The sequence below is a fragment of the Lissotriton helveticus genome, chromosome 1_1, assembly GCF_964261635.1.
Source record: "Lissotriton helveticus chromosome 1_1, aLisHel1.1, whole genome shotgun sequence".
Lineage (NCBI taxonomy): Eukaryota > Metazoa > Chordata > Amphibia > Caudata > Salamandridae > Lissotriton > Lissotriton helveticus.
Window position 1 is genome coordinate 848146610 of NC_136057.1, and position 24271 is coordinate 848170880.

A 24271-nucleotide genomic window follows, 5' to 3' on the forward strand; every position below is an offset into this window, starting at 1 on the left:
TTGATTACACGTCCGGTGCAGCGGTGTCCCTGGATCTCAGTGCCTCTCTGCCTCTACAAAGAACAAAATCCTCGAAAATTCCTGTAAACTGAAAGTAGGCATCACTCAGGCAAGATTGGCCTCCCTGCAATCTCTACTTATTAAAGGAAATATCAGTGGGATAACTGGCAACATGTATGCCTACTATTAGCCTCTGAGGTCTTGTCTTGATACCATGACTCTCTCTGCTCCTTGGAGGAGACATAGAAAGAAGCTGGTGACATGGGGACTTGGTTTTCCAATCTTTCATTTCCCTCTAGAGGCAGGTTATTTTGACTATCTCATAAGAAAAGGCATTGACCTTCCTTCTGTCACAGTGAACTTTCCTAAATGACTTCCTCCCATCACCCTAGCAAACTTTGACACTGCCTTATACTCATTTTCCTTGGACCCTACTTTAAACATCCCCACATCCAGGCCCTGCATTTATGTTACATTAAACCACTTAGTTCAAGAGATATGAATAAAGTTGGTCAGTCTAGCTGTCCTGGAGTGGAGTTTTCAACAACCTTTATTGACCAACTTCTCTATTCCCAGAATCCACTGTATGTTTTGTATTTAGGCCCTGTCTGAAGGAGTGTTGGAAGTTCTCCATTTCACCAGTATTGCCTTCTTTGCTGCTGACAAAAAATGCAAGATCATTTTGTGTTGATGCACAATGTGTATGTAGCAGTTGAGGGAAACCCTAACAACGAGACCTCTGGACATTCCATTAATCGTGATCATTTGATCGCTTAAATGGCAGCTCCAGTAACTCGCCGTACAGGCACACGCCCCAAAGCATGTGGGTCAGCATGCCTAGTTCTTCACATCCTCCCCTGCATGCGCTACATTTGGCCCTATGGATAACAGGAGCATAACTGGCATGTAGTACCATGTATATAGTTGTATCTTACATTGTTTCCTTGTCACTGGTGTGTGTCGCAAATCTGCTTACCTTTTTAGGTCTCGCACCTGGCGATTACAGTGCGAAGCGCTGTCTCGCCTGCGAGACCTATAGTTACCGGCTATGCTTTCAAGGAGATGGGAGATGGGCACGCGCAGCCTCAGGAATCGGATCAGGACGCGTGCACAGACACACACACACATGTGCACCCACATGTGCACCCACACGTGCACACACACGTGCACACACACGTGCACACACACGTGCACACACACGTGTACACACACACGTACACACACACGTACACACACACGTACACACACACGTACACACACACACACACACACACAAACACACACACCCCTCCCCCTGCCCCCCTCACCGGGCTCTTTCTGCTGCTACAGGCTCCCGGCATCACCTCACACGCTGCTCTTCCTGAAGAGTAAAGGTACAGCCTACCATGCTGGTTATTACGCCAGCCCGCGCGCCCACCCAGCGTTCTTATTAGCCAGGGGGCCCGTCATTCAGAAAGGTAACAAATCGCTGCTAGTTTTATTTTTCTGTCTGCTCCCTTGCTTCGGTGTATGTCTGGACAGCGGAAACTAAAGTAAATACGCAGTCTCTGTAACCGAGGTTGAGCAATTGTGCCCTTTGTGTGTGACGTGTCCTAATTTCATTTTCAGTTCCACTCTGACATGCCAGAAAAAAACACACTAGTAATGCAGACGTTTGTCCAGGTGAGTGAATGGTGCAAATATGATACTGCACTGGGCTGGAACGGGAAACAAAACGAGGTAAGAAAAGGTAGCAGAGGTGGGAAGGGAAGATGGAAAGCAAAACTCTCGCTTTCCTGCTCAGAGATGAGTTTTGTTTCCTCGCGCGCGAATCCTCCAAACACATTTAAGTCACACGCGGAGCCAGCCTCGCCTATATAACGGGGGAGAGCGGGGCACAAGTGATGTACCGGGGACCAGGACGCACCGAGAGAGATTCGGTCAAACGGAGGCGGATAAAAGGCGAGAAAAGTATCCTGTTCATACGAAGATCCCAAGGAGCACCTGGAACTGTAAGTCATCGTTCATTTATTAACAAACTGGACTTGTGAAATTTAAAGGACAAAAGAGGACGCAGATTGTGAGTGTGTGTCCAATTCAAGGAATGATGCAAGTAATCCTTACTGTGTAGTGTTTGTGAGGGAGCGGCATATGTATACAATGAGCAGAGAGGTGTCGGACAGAGTCGAAGAAGTCTGATAGGGCAACCAAATTGGTCTATCCAGGAGGATGCGGAGCCGGAGCCTGCTTGTTAAGGAAATGAGCACATGCGTTTCGCATTTTAACAATCCTGAAGAGATGTGTTGGTTCCATTTAGTGGATATGTTTCTGGAATATATGTTTCTGGACTACATGCTCAGAGAAGCAGACTGAGCTAGCGGTAGACTCGGCGATGTGCAGGTGATAGCACGTGCAGCCCTTTAGGGGGACTGGCCTGGGGTTGGATGGGCAAGGAGGAGGTTCAGCCGGTTATGGTGATTTGTGTGGGATACGTTTCATGACTACAACATTTAGAAAATCACAGGTTGGTGAGGCGCGGCGCTCGCAGGCACTGCAGTGCTGTCACTCACCTGCCTTGGTTGCCTCCCGATAGCTCTTCTCGGGCAGGCAGGCTCCTCGGGCGTGCAGTATGGTGTGCAGGGGCTGCTTTTTTGTTGCTTTGGCTGCCCCCTCGCGAGCCGCGCAACACTTCTCCAGCACAGCGGCGAACCCCGTAGGCCCGCCACTGGGCACGGCGTGCCTTTCACTTTCACTTGGTTTTTTTGGGATCCATTTCACGGCGAAGCGCTGACGTCTTGTTTAATTCTGACAGCAGCTCGGCCTGTGAGTTGTGCCTTTATGTGGATTGCTCATTCTGTTAGGCTGGTTTCATAAATTATCTTAAGAGGAGGGTAAAAAGAAGCATTTTGTGGCATCAGCTTAAAAACAAAATCCCTCCTCATAAAAAGTTACCTTGACCATTCTATTTAATTTTTCTTTTAGAACAATTAATGTAAAAAAGAATTTCCTCCTTGCCCATGCTCTTCCATCTCAAACATCATAGGGTTTATTTGAAGGGGGCGTGACTATGCATGATGGCGGAGCAGATGTGCTAGAGAACAGCGCCCTCACACCACGCTGCCATCCTGCTCCATCCTGATCTTAAAGGAGGTTGCTAGTCCTATCTGGCACAAGGCCATATTAGAAAAGTCTCTCCCGGAATAAGTGAGGTGCTGTGTGGCTGAGCAGCTACCTGAAGAGGGAGGTCGTTGGAGCCCCAGAGGAGGGGATGTGGCCGTGTGCTTGAGCTTATGCAACCCTGGACCACTGTATGTCTATGCTAAACCCCCTCACTCCCCAACCCCCAAACCCCCTAACCTGGACTGGTGCAGAAACCCATGGCCCAGTCGTCTTTCAGGTAAGTTTAGGAGCACTATCTCCCTATCAAAGTAGTGCCTGGATTAGGTGATTCCAGGGAGATGCGGATATGTTTCTGTTCAAAAGCCAGTCACTCTCTCAAAGTCCCTCATGTGTGATGCACCTCCCTGTACCCAGGCCTGGTTCCTATGGGCTTTATCTTTTCTACTCTCCACACCTCACCCTTTTTTCTCTGCCTCACCTTCCTCTCTCCCAACTTCACCCTCCTTTCTCTCCACTTCAACTTGCTGGCCCACTCACTTCACCCTTCCACCGACTCAATTACAATAACTTTTATTTAAGTATTAAGATTTTAAAAAAAATAAAAGCTATTCTTATTTGTAATATCAATACATCTAAGTCACGTAAATACAAGACATATTGCATTACAAATGCTGTAGGTGTCACATTTGCAAAAGTTATAACTATTGGCATTGCCATACACAATGCCAATAACTCAAACTTTAATGCTGCGAGACCTATTGCATTGTAAATGCTTGTTTGTATTTTCTCCTACTGGTCCTAATCAGAAGCAAATTCCAATTACCATGTTGCTGCCTTTGGGCACTTGAATCTTTTTGGCTAGTGAAGTAGATCACTCAGTGGTGACACAGCAATTAAAACATAATGAACTGAATGTCTGGGGCTGTGGTCAGGAAACCAGTGGGGTGGGGCTTGTGTCCCTCAATCTTCATCCTGTTCTTCCCAAATGTAAGCAGTTTCTTTAGGATTTTCCTGAACATTCTCTGTCAGTCCTGGAGAGACATTGACCACACCAGAAGTGGACTGTCAGCTGCCGCTGGACACAGTAAGAGGACTTGAGGCTCCAGGTTGTACTGGATCTGCTCCCAAGACGGCAGTTTGTGATGCTGCTGAGGAGGGTTTGACCCTCTCAGATCTTGAATGAAAGGGTGATGCTAAGAACTAGGGTTTTAGTGTAAAGGAACCACTGGCGCTCTGCAAGGTACATCATCACCAGACGTCGCCTTCCTCACAGAAACCTGGATGAACGCCTCCTCAGCGCCATAGCCATCCCGGACGGATACAAGATCACCCGCAAGGACCGCGTCAACCAGACTGGAGGAGGCATCGCCATCGTACACAACAACACCATCCGCATCACGACCAACCACGACGACACCTTCACTGCCGCCGAACACCTCCACTTCCAGATACACATCGACCCCAAGACCACCCTCATAGGCACCCTCATCTACAGACCCCCCGGGACCACGCACCCAATTCAGCGTAGACATCGCCGACTTCATCAGCCCGCAGGCCCTCCCCTCCGCTGACTACATCCTCCTAGGGGACCTCATCTTCCACCTGGAGAACAACAAGGACAGCAACACCACCACCCTGCTGGACAACCTCGCTAACCTCGGACTCAAGCAACTGGTGAACACCCCCACCCACTACGCTGGCCACACGCTTGACCCCGTCATCTCCTCCAGCAAGCACATCTCCTTCAGCCACTCCACCGGACTACACTGGACTGATCACAGCTGCGTCCATTCAGCTTCAGAAGAACCACGACCTACCACCACCCGCAACAGATTCCTCGCAGGAGCTGGAGCAAGATCACCGCCGAGCAGCTCGCCACCTCCCTCCGCCACAACCCTCCCGCCAGCACAACGGACCCCAACGAAGCAGCCAACAACCTCATACAGTGGCTCACCAACTGCGCAGATGACCTCGCACCACTGAAGAACCCTCCCAGCAGACCCGGCAGCAAGAAAGCCCCCTGGTTCACCGACGAACTCAAGATCTCCAAGAAGAACTGCCGCACCCTCGAGAAAACCTGGCGCCACTACCAGACCACAGACAACATGACGGCCCTCAAGCACGCCACCCGCAAACACCACCAGCTGATCCGCACCACCAAGAAGACAGCATTCAAAGAACGGCTGGACAACAACGCCCACAACAGCAAGGAACGCTTCAGCATCATCAAAGAGTTCTCCAACCCCAGCGCCGGAAACAACGACATCACTCCCTCACAAGACCTCTGCGACTCACTCGCCTCGTTCTTCCACCACAAGATCGCCGATATACACAACAGCTTCGGCACACCAACCACGCACCCAACCACCGAACCAACGCCCCCCACCACCACCATCTGCGCCTGGACCCCGGTCAGCACCGAAGACACCACCCGCACGATGAACACCATCCACTCCGGATCACCAACCGACCCCTGCCCCCACCACGTCTTCAACAAGGCCGACTCCATCATCGCACCCCAACTCTGGGACATCATCAACACTTCCTTCAACACCGCCACCTTCCCGGAGATCTGGAAGCACGCCGAGCTCAGCGCCCTCCTGAAGAAACCAACAGCGGACCCCACCGACCTCAAGAACTACCGCCCCATCTCGCTCCTCCCTTTTCCTGCCAAAGTCATCGAGAAGACCGTCAACAGACAGCTTGCCGCCTTCCTCGAGACGAACGGATCCCTCAACCCATCGCAGTCCGGTTTCCGAGCCAACCACAGCACCAAGACCTCCCTCATCGCAGCCACTGACGACATCAGATCCCTGCTCGACAACGGGGAAACAGCGGCCCTCATCCTCCTGGACCTCTCCGCAGCTTTCGACACTGTCTGACACCGCACCCTAGTACAGCGCCTCAACAACATCGGAATCCAAGAGAAGGCACTGGAGTGGATCATCTCGTTCCTCGCCGGAAGAACCCAGAGAGTCCGTCTCCCCCCGTTCAGATCCGAGACCACCGAAGTCATCTGCGGTGTACCACAAGGAACATCACTCAGCCCAACCCTCTTCAACGTCTACATGAGCCCTCTCGCAGCCATCGCACGCAAACACAACCTCAACATCATCTCCTACGCTGACGACACCCAGCTGATCCTCTCCCTCACCAACAACCCCGCCACCGCCAGAACCAGCCTGCATGAAGGGATGAAAGACGTCGCCGAGTGGATGAAGAACAGCCGCCTGAAACTGAACTCAGACAAGATGGAAGTCCTCATCCTAGGATCATCGCCCTCCGCCTGGGACAACTCCTGGTGACCCCCTGCCCTGGGCACCACTCCCAAACCAACGGACCACGCACACAACCTGCGTTTCATCCTGGACTCCTCCCTCTCGATGACCAGACAAGTCAACGCCGTCTCATCATCATGCTTCAACACCCTGCGCATGCTCCGCAAGATCTTCCGCTGGATCCCCACCGAAACCAGGAAGACGATCACCCAGGCACTCATCACCAGCCGGCTGAACTACAGAAACACCCTCTACGCCGGAACCACAGCCAAACTTCAGAAAAGACTCCAGCGCATCCAGAACGCCTCCGCACGACTCGTCCTGGACATCCCCCGACGCAGCCCCATCTCCGGCCACCTGAGAGACCTGCACTGGCTCCATGTCAGCAAGAGGATCATGTTCAGACTCCTCACCCACGCACACAAAGCCCTCCACGACCTGGGCCCCAAGTACCTCGACAACCGCCTGACCTTCTACGTGCCCACCCGCCAGCTACGATCGTCCAGCCTCGCCCTCCCCGCCGTACCACGCATCCGCAAAGCCACCGCCGAGGGAAGATCCTTCTCCTACCTGGCAGCCAAGACGTGGAACTCCCTCCCGATACACCTCCAGATGACCCAGGATCATCTCTCCTTCAGGAAGCTCCTCAAGACCTGGCTCTTCAAGCAGTAAAGGACCCCTCCCCCCAGTGCCTTGAGACCCTCCTGGGTGAGCAGCGCGCTATACAAATGCCCATGATTGATTGATTGAGAGAAACAGTGATTTCCGACTCTTCAGGGCTGGAATTGATACAAAGGAACTCGCTCAGTACAAGTTATACATAGTTGGATACCACGATTTCCGATAACCGTGAATCATCCAGCACTTGTGGAAACCAACATAGGAGGAGACTCCAGGAACTCCTGTCTGGGAAAGACATGGCTTGGTAGTTCGGACTGGACTGTTCCCATGAGGCACAGGGTCAGAGCTGATTTGCATATAGCCAGTGTCTAACCCAGGGTGGTGTTGAGCGCAAAAAAACGATGGATCTAGGCCCAGATCCTTGTACTGGGGTGAATGTATGACATTGTTCTACATTCTGTCCATCAACTGTGTTTTTTGCAATTTTCACCCCGAGTGGGCTGGGTATGCTCAGACGTGAGTCCCAGGCTCTCCACACCACTGGAGTCAAGCTATCCAGGCTGATGAAGGCTGATAGCCAGAAACCGGTCCTTGGATGCTTGATTCCGGTCTGGGAAAGACATGGCTTGGTAGTTCGGACTGGACTGTTCCCATGAGGCACAGGGTCAGAGCTGATTTGCATATAGCCAGTGTCTAACCCAGGGTGGTGTGGAGTGCAAAACAACGATGGATCTAGGCCCAGATCCTTGTACTGGGGTGAATGTATGACATTGTTCTACATTCTGTCCATCAACTGTGTTTTTTGCAATTTTCACCCTGAGTGGGCTGGGTATGCTCAGACGTGAGTCCCAGGCTCTCCACACCACTGGAGTCAAGCTATCCAGGCTGATGAAGGCTGATAGCCAGAAACCGGTCCTTGGATGCTTGATTCCGGTCTGGGAAAGACATGGCTTTGGTAGTTCGGACTGGACTGTTCCCATAAAGCACAGGATCAGAGCTGATTTGCATATAGCCAGTGTCTAACCCAGGGTGGTGTGGAGTGCAAAAAAACGATGGATCTAGGCCCAGATCCTTGTACTGGGGTGAATGTATGACATTGTTCTACATTCTGTCCATCAACTGTGTTTTTTGCAATTTTCACCCCGAGTGGGCTGGGTATGCTCAGACGTGAGTCCCAGGCTCTCCACACCACTGGAGTCAAGCTATCCAGGCTGATGAAGGCTGATAGCCAGAAACCGGTCCTTGGATGCTTGATTCCGGTCTGGGAAAGACATGGCTTGGTAGATCGGACTGGACTGTTCCCATGAGGCACAGGGTCAGAGCTGATTTGCATATAGCCAGTGTCTAACCTAGGGTGGTGTGGAGTGCAAAAAAACGATGGATCTAGGCCCAGATCCTTGTTCTGGGGTGAATGTATGACATTGTTTTACATTCTGTCCATCAACTGTGTTTTTTGCAATTTTCACCCCGAGTGGGCTGGGTATGCTCAGACGTGAGTCCCAGGCTCTCCACACCACTGGAGTCAAGCTATCCAGGCTGATGAAGGCTGATAGCCAGAAACCGGCCCTTGGATGCTTGATTCCGGTCTGGGAAAGACATGGCTTGGTAGTTCGGACTGGACTGTTCCCATGAGGCACAGGGTCAGAGCTGATTTGCATATAGCCAGTGTCTAACCCAGGGTGGTGTGGAGTGCACAAAAACAATGGATCTAGGCCCAGATCCTTGTACTGGGGTGAATGTATGACACTGTTTTACATTCTGTCCATCAACTGTGTTTTTTGCAATTGTCCTGCACTCTGCCAGTGAAATATTTCCTTTTGGTACTGGAGAGGCATTTACCTACAGGGGAGACGAGTGAAAATTGGATGCCTTAAGGGACGACAGTGGTCTGGTCGGGTGAAGTAAATACATGGCTCTCAGACATGGGCTTAATAGATAGCTTTGAAAGCTCTACTCCATGATAGATTAATAGATAGATAGATAGATAGATAGATAGATAGATAGATAGATAGATTTCGCACACATTTCAGAAGCTCCTAAAACCTGTGCAAGACTTAATGTTATGCTGATTGACCTCCGAATGAAGACCCCTTGGACTCAGCACCATATTATTTAATTACACGCCAATTCTCTATGTGACCTGCTTTAAGTGGAGAGAGAACGACCAGTGTGGCGGATCAGTGAACTTGGCAGGGGCCTTCTGAAAAGGTCAGAGACTGAGTGCCACTGGTAGTTGATCGATCATTGCACCCGTGACCTGGAACGCTCTGCCTCTTATCAGAGTTTCCTCCTCATTTCTTGAATTCCGCAAGCAGCTGAAGACCTGGCTCTTTGACTAACTCACCGATGCAGACTCGCAACACAGTCAGCCTCATGCTTACACACCTGTTACAGCGCTTGGGTATCCTCCCAGGTGAGTAGCCACGTTAGAAAAATCCACATAACATAGCATAGCAGAGTGCACTCAATGTAAGATTTCATGCCTAAACAAAAGATATAGCTCCAAAAACCTTTTCTTGTCACCATCAGTACATGGCTCTCTAAAGATATGGAATGTAGTTGAGGTTAAGTTAGACCTTACCAGCTTCCTATATCCATTAATACCCACTCTTCCAGAACATGGGTTTCAACGTAGGGATTTTGGTCACTGGAAGAGGGGGCGTTGTGTTAAAGTGGTAAATAAGCTCCTAACGGGAAAGATCAAACAATTCATAAAAATGAACAAGGACTATGAACTGGGGAATGTGGAAACTTCAAGGTATATACAAATTCGCCATTGGATTTTGCATGGATCTATTAAGTTAGGGGGCAACAAGGACCCACACAATATTTGAAAATCTGATACAAAAAGTAAGCAGAGACCAACACTTAATTTCTTGTTTCTGTAAAATACTGCTATACGATAATAAGGTGGATAGATGGCACTGTCAGCAGGCGTGGGAGGAAGAAATAGGGTCCCAAAGTATTTATGATGTAGCCAAAGTAATCACACATGCCTAGGGAATAGAGCTAGGCCAGAAGATTCTACTTAGTTGACAAATCAGGCCAACATGACTCCATCTGAGTCTTGCTGGTGGGGATGTAGGCAAGGAGGAATGATATGTGATTATTTGTGGGAATTCAAGCATTTCTGTGATGTTTGGGATGGGGTCTTAATTAATGTAGAAGAATATTAATGTCAAATTCCGAATTCAAAAGAAAGTATTTTACTAAGGAGGCCTGGGGTGAGGGGGGTGGAGGAATAGGAAAAACACTTAGAATTCACTCAGACTGCCTTGATAAACTATGTTGGGGATTGAGGAGGTGTTGTATGAAGTTAAGGGAGGCAAGCACCAATTTTGAAGGTTTTGGCACCTCATCCTACGGTTCTTTGCTGAAGCGCATAGAGACATAATGTCTCTAATGACTTGGTGCTTAACGCCGTTAGTGCTGATAGAACCTCCTCATACTACTAGGAGGTGATCATTTTGAAATGGAATCCTTGCTACTGGTCTCATCGTGTTCTCTAATTTAGACAGTTATATTTTACACTGCACTCTCACACATGCGCGTATCAAAGGGAGTACCGCTGAGCATATTGCTCCAAGTTATACATATGTTTGAGCATCTGTTTTTTGTTTTGTGCACTCCACTTGAGTGTTACTACTACATTTTTGTTGTCTGTCCCTTGGCTGTCTTTATCATTCACTTCATGACCGATACATGTTAGTACCAGCACACTGTCAAAGATAGGGCAGGGGTTGCCAACCCATATGCTCATATTTTTGTCTTGTCAATCCTCTCACACATGTCCTTTCCGTGTTACTCAGCAACCTAAGCCACCAAAATAATGCCTAGATTTTGTTGCTACCTCATCCGCTATCACGTAAAAACATCCTCTGCAAACAAAAACATAAGAAAGATTCATTTCTAATGTACATCATATACCAGTCAATTAAAACATGCCAGTGTGTACCTCACCGCCCTGTTTTATATTACATTTTATTTTAAAAAAAGATTTCGTATTAGAATATAATTTGTATTTATTTTGTAGTGGGCGATATTGGTAATTGATTTTTACAAGTTGATGTTTTCGCCAGATGCTTAAAAGATTGTGTGAGATGGTCTGTAAAGATCTAATCGCGTTGTTGGCTTTCATGTTCACTCCACAAAGTAAATGCAGCCTTTGTTGTACTCCAGGGGAAAAAATCCTGTTAATAGATGTTTGTCCGGTGAACATGGACATTCTACATGTTCACTCGAGGCAAACCTAGTAGATCTGCATTATCCCTGTTTAGAAACAGATTTATGTGTGACTAAAGACAATTTACTCTTGTGTAACTACTTATGTTCCTTAGTCCGGGGAAGTCCATTGCAATATATACCAGTGTGACTGTATTTATGCCTATTTCCTTTACCAGAATACACAAAGAAGTGGCCAATCACAGCAGAACTAGCCACACATCTACTGCAGTTCATATGATGGGTCTGTGTAGCTTTAAATAGAATGGGAGATGCATCATGAATTATATTTCTGGATCTTTATTGTGAATGGGTATGGAATACATTCAGTTGCAATGAAAATGAAAAAATAAGTTACCTTGGGAATTTTGGTTCATGCATAAATGTAAAAGCTAAATTGTAAACCTAAGCTAGGGCATTTGAGGTTGTATGTTCTTCTTGAAACATGGCGTTGTTTTGTTTCGTATACTTTGACAAATCATGTTTGGAAATCCTTAGGTTTATTTAACGTGGCCTGTGCCAAACTGTGCTGAAGGCTGCCCTGGCTCATGGATCAAAGATGGCTACTGTGACAAGGCCTGTAACAACTCTGCTTGTGATTGGGATGGAGGTGATTGCCTTGGTAAGAACATTTGAAACCGAATTAGATGAGGTTTTTTTAAAGAACGCATTATCACTTGGTGCAGCCTTAAGTGATGTTTCGAAACTATTACCTAGTTGTTCCTGGTATTAATGTTACCTTTCACCACATACCTCTCCGTATTACTACTATTGTATAATGTCACTGGCTATATTGTAATTTTTCTGTGGAAATAAAATTTTAATCCATTTAGATTCAGGATTCAATAGAGACATGTTGAAAATAAAACTGTAGCTCGATTACCGCTGAGAGAGCAGCTGAAGATCAATTGACTACTTAAGCTCCTTGTTAGCTGCTTCTGGTGCATAAAGAAACCAGGAACACAATATCAGAATACTTTGTCTGGACAGCCATGTTCACTCTGCACCCCTGTTTGCTAGCACAAACAGTCATCTGAGAAGTAGATAAACAAATGCCTACCATAGAGTAACAACAGAACGCTGTATACCGAGGAACCGTTTACCCAAGCGGTGGTCTGTGCGAAAAACGAACTGGAAGTAAATCATGGCAAAATAAAAATCATAGCTTGTGGAGTCAGACGCAAACATGCTACCAAATCTAAGGTGGTTCTGGAACAGGTGACATGTCTAAAAATCTGGGGATTAACTTTAACCTGCATGGTTCCCATGTTACACACCTGTCCAGTCTAAAAGATTCTTCTCTGTCAATGACAATGAGCTTTAAAAAGCTGGCCATAAGTATGAGCGGTCCTGATTTAACGGGCATCTGCAAAGTAATGAACGCCAAATGTATGCTAATGCTCACTTATGGCTCACTGATTTTTAAAGATCACATCTCTTCCTGGCTGGACAAAGCGCATGTTATAGACTTCTACTCAGTCTTCTGGATGCTCCACCATTTTCACAGATACAGCTGGAATTTGGTCTTTATAAACAATCTAATTTGCAGAAGCCCCGGTTTTTGAGATAGTATGTGAAGCTGGTAGGTGCACCCTCAGAGTCCTTGAAGAAAATCATAAGGTGAGGCATCTAAGTCAAAGAATTCATGTGGGAACCCTATTTGAGGTAGACAATGGAAGTTCTTGAGGCACAGAACACATTTAAACTCAATTTAATCCTGAAGCTTCCCACTAACTTGCTGGTAAAATCAGCGAAGATACAGTCTGGAAATGAGGACATGCAAGAGCTTTCTTGAAAGGCCCACGCCCGTATATGTGAGACTGTATACCAAGATCCAGGGGAAAGCATATTTATCCAGACCCTTGAAAATGGCTAGGAATAAAGATCTCTTGAGACCTTGAAAGGCCACAAAATCGGTCAATCAACCGGATCAATGGAAGAGAACTGCTGCCTATGTACGTACAAGGAGGAAAGCGTGACCCACTTGATATACGTATGTCCAGTCCTGAATAATTAAATATCATATTGGCTGAAACCATTGTTCCTCAAACTCTGCATAAGACAATGGGATGCAGCCATCACAATGTGCCTGAGTGGTGTGAATGTGCATCTATCAGTGAGATGTGTGAAATTCCTTAGAGAAGCACAAAAGCTACTGAATATACTTCCAGAGAGCCATTAATCTGGGGGATCTTATCTATATCCTTCTTTTTAACCTTGAAATCTCCTGACCTCTGCGAGTAGGTGATGCCGCGAGGATTCTGACTGCGGCCCTTGCAGCCCCATTCTGGTTGGACCTCATTTGGATCTCCGGTTCTACACCTCCAAAAATAGATACTTAGAGCATAGGTAAAAAGGATTTTTCCCATGCCACTGTAACAGCACTTTTTCTTTTAAATCATAACTTTTCACTTCAGTTTCTGGCTCAGCGACAGTGATGCTTGCTAGATTTGTTTGCATATGTCAATTTTAGGAGCTTATTCATCTTGAGGTGTTTAGGATTGCTCGTCCTGTATCTCAAAAGAATCGGACAAGTAGAGCACTGCCACAAAGAAGTTTGTCAAGCTGGTCGCAGTGCCACTTTATTAATCAAAGGTTAAAATTGCACTTTAGCTACAGGGTGAACTGCAGAGACACCAGTCACTTTTTAACACATGACACACTTTACCAACAACAACCAGTTTATTGCCCAAATGTTTTCTACAGAAGCCTCGGGCACACAAGTCATTTTGCTGGCCAAAAAAGACTACCTTGGCCCTGGAAACCTAACAAACCTCTCGGGTAGGGATTTAGTTGCGGTCCCCACTTCATTTAATTGGATCCTCCAAATGCAGGACGGTCACTTCTGAAGATAATATGGAATCGGTTTGGGCTCCAGAAGAGGTCTTAAGTTTTTCCATCTCCTTTGACCTCAACACATTATCCTGCCCCTTTCACCCCGAGGCTTGATCTGTGCCTTTGCCACTTTGTCGTTTAACATTTCACCATGCTCTTTAGTGGATCATGCTTATTATTGAGTTAATGATTTGCAGTACGATTGGCTAGTTGATCTTATCTGTTATATTATGTGTAGTTTTTAAGAATAATTCTGTTTTTATATTGTGGTGGTTTTAAATAACTTGATACTATAAAAATGTATCTATCTAGGATCAGCTGCAGTGGAATATCTGCTGCTCGTCTGGTGGAGGAATCCTGATTAGAGAGTTCACTATCTTCTCTTGTGCCAGTGGATAGTAACAGACAGCAGCAGTATTTCAAAAAGTAGGCAAAGGCAATGAAGAGCAAAAGGGAATGAGCAGCAGAGCTCCAGCATTGAGAATTGCACCTGTAATCCAACAGCGCAGGATCATGACGGTTTCCCAGAGCTCCGTGCACTGTTGGGGAACAAGTTGTCCCAACAACTTAAACAAGACTGTTGCCTGTTACCCTGTTGCTCAGGTAATAAGTATTTACAATTGTGAGAAAGTGGATTATCAGTTGGAGTTGATATAGATTCCCCCTACTAATAATGTCACAATTCTGTACCAAGTCCATTTAGATCTAATTTAAACATGAGCTCAACCCTTGTTAGCTGTAAAACAGAGCAGACAGGCCTAACTTAGGAGAAATGTGTTTAGATTTTATCAGTACAACCATTTACAAAGTAGAAAACACAGCCTAATAAAAATCTCACTTCAATTTATGTAATGTAATGATCAAATGGAGACCAAATTGGCAGAAAGCAGATGTAGGGATCCAGAGATATGATTTTTAATATGTTTTGAGATCCTAATAGGGCCTAAAAGCACAAAGCGCCAATCGTGGTTATCTGGTCCCTCTAGACCTGGTCCAAGTCAAAATTTAAGGTGACCACGATGAAGCATGGGTAGGATACAGGAACCAGGTTTGTCATAGTGGAAAGTTTACCTTCTGACTTAATCTTTTTTCTGGAATATAGTTCTCGATGACGACACCGTTGGCGGGTTGCGCTGCAGGGTAGATTCAAAGAAGGGCTACTTAACGGCAGCTGGCTGCTGAAGTGCAGGGCCTCAGTGGGAGCCTTAACTCCAGCAGGAAGTTGGAAGCTCTCAACGTTGAAGGCGGGAAAACTCAGAGCAGCCAAAGTTGGGGCCCAGGAAGGTGTTGGCATTGTGGTGTTACTGGTGGACTTTGGTCCAGTTTAAGTACTTGCGTTTGGATTTAGAAATTTTTCTGGGACTCAGGATCGTTTCATTGTGACAAACCAGCAAGTTGAGTTCGACTGGCAATTCAACATCGGCAGCTGTGACTCTAATGCAGTCCAGTGGTAGCCTCTGGTTCTTATAGGGAAAAACTCAGAAAAAGTTTTTAAGTGTCCAGTCTTGCAATTTTGAAGGGGTAAACAATACACTCTAAAACAAGCGTAGGGTTCAGGGCCTTTTGGGCATCACTTTAGGATTATGATTCGATCTCTCGGAACCCCCAGCAGGATTCAGGACAAATGCAGTTTGAAATGGTCAGCTGCGGTTAACAGAGATTTGGGCTTTTTGCAGCTTTTGTGTTCCTGGAGCTTACCAGGAGCTTAACAGGAGTCTAACCATCTAGCCCTTGGAGTCCACTCTTCTATTCCTGGATACAACTAGGGAGCAGGTCCACCCCCTTCTGCCTTCCACAGGTCCTCTGTTGTTCTGAAGCGGGTGCTGAGGATGCCACTTTTTTGCCCCTTGCTAGCCTGTGGTTGGGGGAAACTCCTGGCCACTCACTGTCAGTGGGGTAAAAGTTCCCACAGGTGCCCCTACACACATATGCCGCACTTCCTGTTTGTCTTACCGTAAACTACCCACAGTGGCCCTCTCTACATGAACCTAATATGGCAAAACCGTTATTACCTTGTCCAGAGCTCTGACGGCCCACCCAGATGTGTGGCTAGTTTAATGGGCAAACCCTTGTGGTCACTCTAAACTGGTTCTGGGGCAGCCACTCTCCTATTGAGATTGGTACGAGTTAGCTATTAGGACAATGACAGGGTTAGCACCATTTGACGTCTAATTAACTTCCTGGGAACAGCCCAGATGGCTGTCCTCTAAGGGGCTAAAACATCTCTCCACACCCATGCCTTTTGTCCACTGTCAGGGAGGATATACATCTCACTCTAAGAGAGCCATTAACAGTCAGGTAACACTGAACGCTGAGATTTTCATTGACAAAGAAGCTGCTGCTAAGCTCTACCAATGGTCTGCCCCTAGACAATTATTCATATGTAAAACAGTGGCCATTGAGGGTGGAAGGAGAGGCTGAGGTATGAATGTCTGATCAAGTATCAATCCTTCAGGACTCAGTAAGAACCATATAAACGGCCCACATGTTCAGATTGTTAGAGGTACTACTGCAAGTTAATAAAGAGAGTGCCAGGGGAAGGTGATGTACCAAGCAGCTCGGCAACCACGTCTGATGGCAACAAACATGCAAATGGTATACAAACTCACCCAACTGGGACCTTACAACTAACAGATTCTATGTGTTGTGGTACAGCAGTGAGAATGCTAAATTGTTTGAGCTTGGCAACCTCGAAATACACATATTGTACCGAAATCGTCATGATGTAATAGCTCATAACAAGGTTGTAGTAACTCCCGGCAAGCTAATAACACCAGCAAGTGCTCCCCCAGTTCTCCCACCTAATTCCTAAGGTAAGACTCGCTCAATAATGTATACCAAAGTCACAAATCGTTCAAGCCCTCTAGTGCTGGCTAACTCATTATTATGCCCAAAGCCAAGAGAGCCAAAAATAAATGCTAATGCCAATCAAGTCCTCCGCTGATTCTTCTGAAGGCCTTTAGCATTCTCTTATCCTAGTCTCCTCGTTTGAATGCCATATTTTCTTTATTAGCCTGGTACATTGTCCCAGTGCATAGGACAGTGATATGTTTACTATTTAATGGCTCAATAGCCCTAGCAAGGCTACGCCTGACATTATTATCTGTTTTTCCATCACACATGTCCTAGTGTATGTTGTATCTTGGTTTAAAATCCTACTAAAGGAGGGCACAGTCAAGTCGGATGTAGAAAGTCAAGTCTTGTATGCTTGCATCTCCAATAGGCTATAGCACAAAATGAGTTTGTGTGCATGCTGTGTGCCTGAAGACCCTGTAGCTTAGGATCATCATTGATTTGTGTGTTGTACTACACTCAGTATTCATTTGTCAGTGAGGGATGGAAGAAAGAAGAGTGTCCCATGACAGACGTAGTTGGCTGAGTAGTAAATGTAGATGTTCAAAATAGATGGAAATTAAGTTCTTCATCATACTTTCCTCTCTGGGATCTCTGTTTCCAAATTTTAAAAAATGGTTTTGGGAATGTTTGCTAAAACCGTGTTCTCTTTATTCGTACGGCAGTTGTGAGAAAGAGAAATCGGAATACTTCATAAGCTCATAAAAGACATCTTGTAAATGTTAACATTTATTACACACATTTTTCACTGGGCAGTTGAGATAAGATATTAGGCTTTAAATAGATACATTTCTGTTTCTTTGAAGGAAAGCACACAGTCATAACTAAATGCTAATGCACACAGATGTATGTTCGAACACAAGCAAATGGTTCATGTTCATGTTCAGAGACTAAAGATCTATACTAATTTATGTTTAGCATTTTGTTTCTCTATAATGGAATGGGTGGTGTGAACTTGGTCTCTAATAATATTTGTTTTAAATATGCTTGTCTTTCCTGCAGGTAGTACTGGTGGTAGTCGTTTTGTTCCTGGCGCTGCTGGAGGAGGAGGTGGTGGAATTGGCCAGCCCTGGCATTTTGGTGTGGGAATAAGCGGTGTTTCCTACTGTAATGCAGGATGCGCGAATTCTTGGCTAGCAGATAAATTCTGTGATCAGGCTTGTAATGTCCTTTCATGTGGATTTGACGCTGGTGATTGTGGCCAAGGTATTTATTATTTGCAATTGTATTGCTTTGCTGATATACAGATAAGAATGTGTTTATCCATCAATCCGTATGTGAAAAGTGTAATTTTAATATTATGGATGTCTCTGAATGATTTAGATTATGTTAATCTATAGAAACCTTTGGATGTAGGGTTCGTACAAACTGTAGACATGCTCACGATCATCTTATATCCAACTGTCAAGTAAAGAAAAGTTTTTTCCCAAGTCTGCAACTCCGATAGAACAGCCTCCCACTCTGCAGCCAGAGGGAACAGCCAGAGTCCCAACAGATCCTCCCTGCGCAGGGCAACGCTCTCTGCATTGGCCCAGTTAAGTGAGGAGCGATGCCACGCCGCAAACTGGGGGGCACCAGGTGCCTTCCATTGTTTAGGGATTAGGTGTTTGGGGACGACTAGGCCCAGATCTATGAAGCAGGAAGTGGCTCTGCACTTCCTCCCCTCCCAAAGAGATGAAGAACATAGGTGTAATATCCTGTTATTCCCAATGTGATGCCTTTCTACCATCTTTAGAATGTTCATAAGTGCAGCAGTCAGAATGTTGGTACTCTGCCTAGATAGTGACAGTTGGATGGGCTGAGCACTACAATAGGCTTCCCAGCTGAAAGGTATATCTCGCCCAGTACAGTAGGAAAGAGTATTGGCTTCTTTGTTCCAGTATGTGGTGTGGTGAGTTTGGAGCACTGCCAGAGCATATGTAATATGTCTGCGTCAGCTAAGTAGCATCTGGGGCAGGCAGCGTCTGTGCGACAGAAGAATGTATTGATGTTGGCCGGGGTGAGGTATGCTCTGTGGAGTACGAAGAACTGTATTTGGTGGAATCGCAGATTACGAGGTACACAGAAGGCGCTCTAGGATAGCTCTGAACTCTGGTTCGGTGAAGTCATGCCCCAGGGCCTCTTCCCAGTGCTCACATAGAGGGCTGAGAGAGGCAGCAGTGTGGTGGTGCAGCGATGTTGCAAACCATCTGACCAGGTAACCCCCGTCTCTCATGATGTGTAGATATTGTATTGTGTGATGTAGCGGGGGTCTGTGTCTAACGCACCCCATCGAGCAGATAGGGAGGCTATAAGTGAGTGGTGTGTGAGGACGAATCCGGGACGAAAAACGGCCCCTCGACCAGTTCGGCATGAGGGATTAGAGTTCCGTTGTGGAACAGATGTCCTGAATACTAGCCGTGTCCCAGCCGCGTAGCTCTGCGGCTGTAGTAACACGCGCGCCCCGGGGGGTGCCCTGTAGGAGTATGGTTGGGGCATAGAGTTGTACAGCACAGGTCATGAACAGACAAAGGCGAAGCACTTATAGGCTTCTGAAAGCAGCAGGAACTGCATGTGTTTCGGGCACGCACACGGGTGGAACAGGTACAAGAGGACGTGGCACAATAAAGAAGGGGAAGTAGTGGCCATATCCCCTAGATAGTGAGAGACCAACCACTTGGCAATCCACTGCACCTGTGCAGCTAAACAATAGTGCTCAAAATTGGGGGCAGCAAGGGCTTCCGTGTCTAGTAGGAAGGTAGAGCTTCTTAATGGAGACCCTATCCCTGGACGCCCCCCAATTGAAGTGTAACCATGCGTCTTATATCAAAAGGGAGGGAAGAGGATTCACGGTCCATTCAGTTCCCCTAGTTCAATACTGAATTAATCAAAGGTGGGAATGGACACTAGTGTCTACTTAACCGTCGGCTAAGCTTTGACAACCCTCATAGACCACCTGGTTCAGTTCGTTGCGGTATATCTTTTATCCGCCCCGCCAGGAGTCATGGCATAGTCATAGGGTTGCCAAATAACGTGCGGTATGCCTGCCTCACCCGAGGCTACCTCTGGTTCTGGTAGAAGTGTCCAGAAATCATAGGGAAGGGAAATGAGGGGGTTTTACATTAAGAACAGTGTGTCACCTTGAAAATTTCTTTAATGGGAAGGGTTGACACTGTATTTAAAAATGTCGATATATAAGGTGTAATCGAGTAACTAGATTACCATATATCTATATGTATATGGATGCGTCAACATGTTTCAGCTCTTTTGGCCCAGCCGGGTCTGGAGAGCTTTCGTCAGGACAATAAAGAACAAACAAACAACATATAAAAGGTACTCACACAACTAGTGTTGGGTCCTATTTAGCTATATTAGCTTATCATGTTTTGCCACCTATAATGTGGGGACACAAAATACCACATTTAGAGTATATCGTTTTTGGTGATTAGGCATTGTACTTTTAAGTAAAAGCGCGCATCCTAGAATTACTAGTTCAAAAATCTCTATGTATCTGATTCAGGATACATAAATTACGCAGGGTAGGAAGAGAATGAAAAAACTAGGTTTAAGTGAAGGTTAGGAGCAGTTAGTACATCGCGTTCATAAGAACATGGGGGAAAGTGAAGTACTGATTCTATTGCCACTTGCAAGTGGAGCGTTATGAAGTCACTTTATCTCCAAACAACAGGAAACAGCAGCCCAAAGAAAGAACGATGTTAATGTGCGCATTAAAGCTTAGAAAATACGTCACAAGGAAACATGCACGCAATTAGAGGGCGGAAATACCTTTTTAGGTTTGGCTTGACAGCGTCAGCAGGAGTGAAGAGTCGCTGTACGTGGTCTTTGCTAAAAAATATTCACACAATTAGGCAATAGTTACTCAGACTTCTTACCGGTATAAGGTCGTGTTGCAAGGGAGGTTCTTATGTTATGTTATGTTTCTTTTGTATAGCGCACGGCGACTCAAAAAGAGTATCCCGGCGCTTTCACAACGAGACCTACGAGCGAATAACACAACACAACGATTAAAACAGAGGGGAGAAAAATAAAAGGCGAAAAGAAAGGCCTATAAAGTAAACAACCAAGTCTTAAGACCTTTTCTAAAAGCCAACAGGCTCGAAGCGCCCCGAAGTGTCAACGGCAAGGCGTTCCACAGCTGGGGGGCACGCAACCCAAAGGAGCGACCCCCGATGCGGGCTCTTTGAACGCGCGGCACCACAGCCAAAAACTGTGACTCCGATCTGAGTGACCGGGCCGGATGGTAAAAGGACAGTCTCCTTTGGAGGTACTTTGCGCCACCAGAGTGCAGGGCCCTATAGGCCAGCGTCAGGGTCTTAAAATTAATACGCTTGCGGATAGGCAGCCAGTGTAGGGCCTGCAAGAGGCCCGCCACCCTTGCTCGCCTATTTAAGCCATAAATGGCTCTTGCCGCGGCGTTCTGCGTCACCTGGAGGCGCTGTAGCAGATACTCCGGCAGGCCCAGGTAGAGGACGTTGGCGTAGTCCAACCTGGACCCGATCAGAGCCTGCACAGTCAGTTTCCGGTGTTCTTCCGACAACAGGGGTAGAAACTTTCTTAGTACCTTCAGGAGACCGAAACAGGTGCCCGTCACTCCCAAAATCTGGGCTCTCATCGACAAGCCCTTGTCCATCTTCACCCCCAGATTCTTAGCGACTAGGGATGAGGAGGAAGGTGGAAACATGTCGATAGGCCACCAGTCATGCCAGTCAGGATCCGACGCACACCCAAAGAAGAGCACCTCGGACTTCTCGGGATTGCACTTGAGGCCACTCAAATGAAACCATCTGAAAACAGCCCCAAGGCAATCCCGGATGCTCTCCCCGTTAAAATCTTAAATCTTACCCGCGAGGACCGGCTTTCAGTCCCTGTGCTGACTCTCCTCCTGGTTACAGGCAGAGCTCAGTTTCCCGGGCTTAAGGCTAATGTCCCAAACATTGAGAAAGGACTAGAGAGTCAGCTAATAACATACTTCAAGATGGCTAACCCCGCAAATTATCTCGCAATGTTTTTAAAACAAGGTACAACATTAGATCAAACTCAGAGCATTGTTTTTTAGTACTCTTAGTGGAAATGCTCATAACTAAAGCACGCTGGTTAATTTGAGTGTCTCACTTATTAATATAATTTTAATGTGACTGTCATGATTTGTTACCCACAGTTATTAAGTGAACAGATACCTGATGAACAGATATCAATCTAATTGAGAAGATGTTATTATTTACCTGGTTCGTGAGTGTAATGAGCAGAAATCAATAGAACTGATTCCAGGGAATATTGTCGTTCATTCCTAGTGTATTGGTGCCAAGACGGTCCACCCACCTTTGTTCCTTTTCGAAAAGAACTTGCTCAGCATTGTTATTCTTGTTTTTTAGCATTTCAATTACTGTCCAACGTAAATCATCACACGAGTGTCCTGCACCTCCATTTTGTTGTTGTTGTCGACCTCCTTAGCCCGCCCCGCCTCCCAGCTGAAGCGCCCTCGCCCCTCCCCCTCCACCATCCATTTATGACAGTAGTTCCCGCGCGCAGCGTTCACACGCAGCGACCGCGCCCAATCCGCGCCGAAGGTGCGCCAAAGGTAAGCCCGTCTACGCCCGTCCGCGCCTGGACCGCGCCCAGCGCCAGACCCCCTGCCCCTCTCGCCGCCCCCCCCCCCCCCGCATTACCTACGATGCCGCCACCCTCCTAGCCCTTAACCCCGGCCGCGCCCCCACCTGCGTCCAAGCCGCTCCTGGACGCACCCATGGACCTTTCTCCTGCTACTCCTGCAAATTCAGCAGCACCGTCACCAACTCCGCTACGACCACAACACAGATTCCCGACCCCAACCACCTAGAATGCATCCTTCTCAACACCCGCTCGGTCCACAGGCACGCCATTGACCTTTGGAACCTACTAGACACCATCTCTCCTGACGTCGCCTTCCTAACGGAAACATGGATGAACGCTTCCTCCGCCCCTGACATCGCCATCGCCATCCCTGATGACTATAAGATCACACGCAAGGACCGCACCGACCATGCAGGAGGTGGAATCGCTATCGTCCATAAGAAAACAATCCGCATCTCAACCAGCTCTGATGCCAACCTCGCCAACTCCGAACACCTTCACTTCCAGATCCACATCGACCCCAAGACCACACTCAGAGGCACCCTCCTCTACAGACCACCAGGACCACGCGCAAAATTCAGTGAAGACATCACGGACTTCATCACCCCACACGCGCTCCCCTCCAAAGACTACATCCTTCTGGGAGACCTCAACTTTCACCTTGAAAAGATCAACGACCGCAACACCGCCACCCTCTTAGACAACCTCGACAACCTCGGACTTAAACAACTGGTCACTTCCCCCACCCACATCGCAGGTCACACTCTCGACCCCATCTTCACCTCCAGCAACCATGTCTCCTTCAGCCACACTACGGATCTCCTCTGGACTGACCACAGCTGCGTTCACTTCACCTACAACAAGCCGAAACCCATCATCCACCTCCAACCAACTCTACAAAGAAACTGGAACAAAATCACCACAGAACAGATCTCCACATCGCTCCTTCAAACCTCCCCAGCCCTCTCTTCTAACGCCAACGAAGCCGCCTCCAACCTCACCCTTTGGTTATCCAACACCGCCGACACCTTAGCACCACTGAAAAAACGTCAACACAAACTTGGCATCAAGAAGGCCGCATGGTTCAACGACGACCTCAAGAAGTCCAAGAAACTATGCCGCTCCCTTGAAAAGGCCTGGAAAAAAGACCCATCCACCAGCAACAAGGACGCCTTCAAAAGCGCCATCCGTACTCACCACCAACTGATCCGAAAAGCCAAGAAAACAGCATTCAAAGATCGACTTGACAACAACGCCCACAACAGCAAAGAACTTTTCAACATCGTCAAGGAATTTTCCAACCCCTCTGCCAACTCCAACGACATCACCCCCTCTCAAACCCTCTGCGATTCCCTAGCCTCTTTTTTCCACAACAAGATTGCTGACATCCACAACAGCTTTGACAACCAACCCGGAAGCCAACCCACCCTACCATCAGCTGACCATCTTCCCCCCGTTAACACCCTCAACGCCTGGAAGCCAATCTCCACTGAGGACACCATCCGCCTGATGAACTCCATCCACTCTGGATCCCCCACAGACCCATGCCCTCACCACATCTTCAACAAAGCAGACTCCGTCATAGCTCCGCACCTCCGAGACGTCATCAACTGCTCCTTCAACTCCGCTACCTTCCCAGAAGACTGGAAACACGCTGAACTCACCGCCCTTCTGAAAAAACCAACAGCAGACCCCACCGAACTCAAAAACTACCGCCCCATCTCGCTTCTTCCATTCCCGGCCAAAGTCATCGA

At 47.2% G+C, this 24271-nt stretch overlaps 1 protein-coding gene across 1 annotated transcript in view; it reads left to right on the forward strand.

Annotated features, from left to right (window-relative positions):
* Nucleotides 1-24271, forward strand: part of GNPTAB (N-acetylglucosamine-1-phosphate transferase subunits alpha and beta) — a 542239-nt gene that overhangs the window by 243135 nt on the left and 274833 nt on the right. Inside the window, exons 11-12 of the mRNA XM_078675067.1 lie at nucleotides 11718-11841; nucleotides 17910-18113. Coding sequence (XP_078531193.1) covers nucleotides 11718-11841; nucleotides 17910-18113 — 328 coding nt within the window. The remainder of the gene's footprint in view (nucleotides 1-11717; nucleotides 11842-17909; nucleotides 18114-24271) is intronic.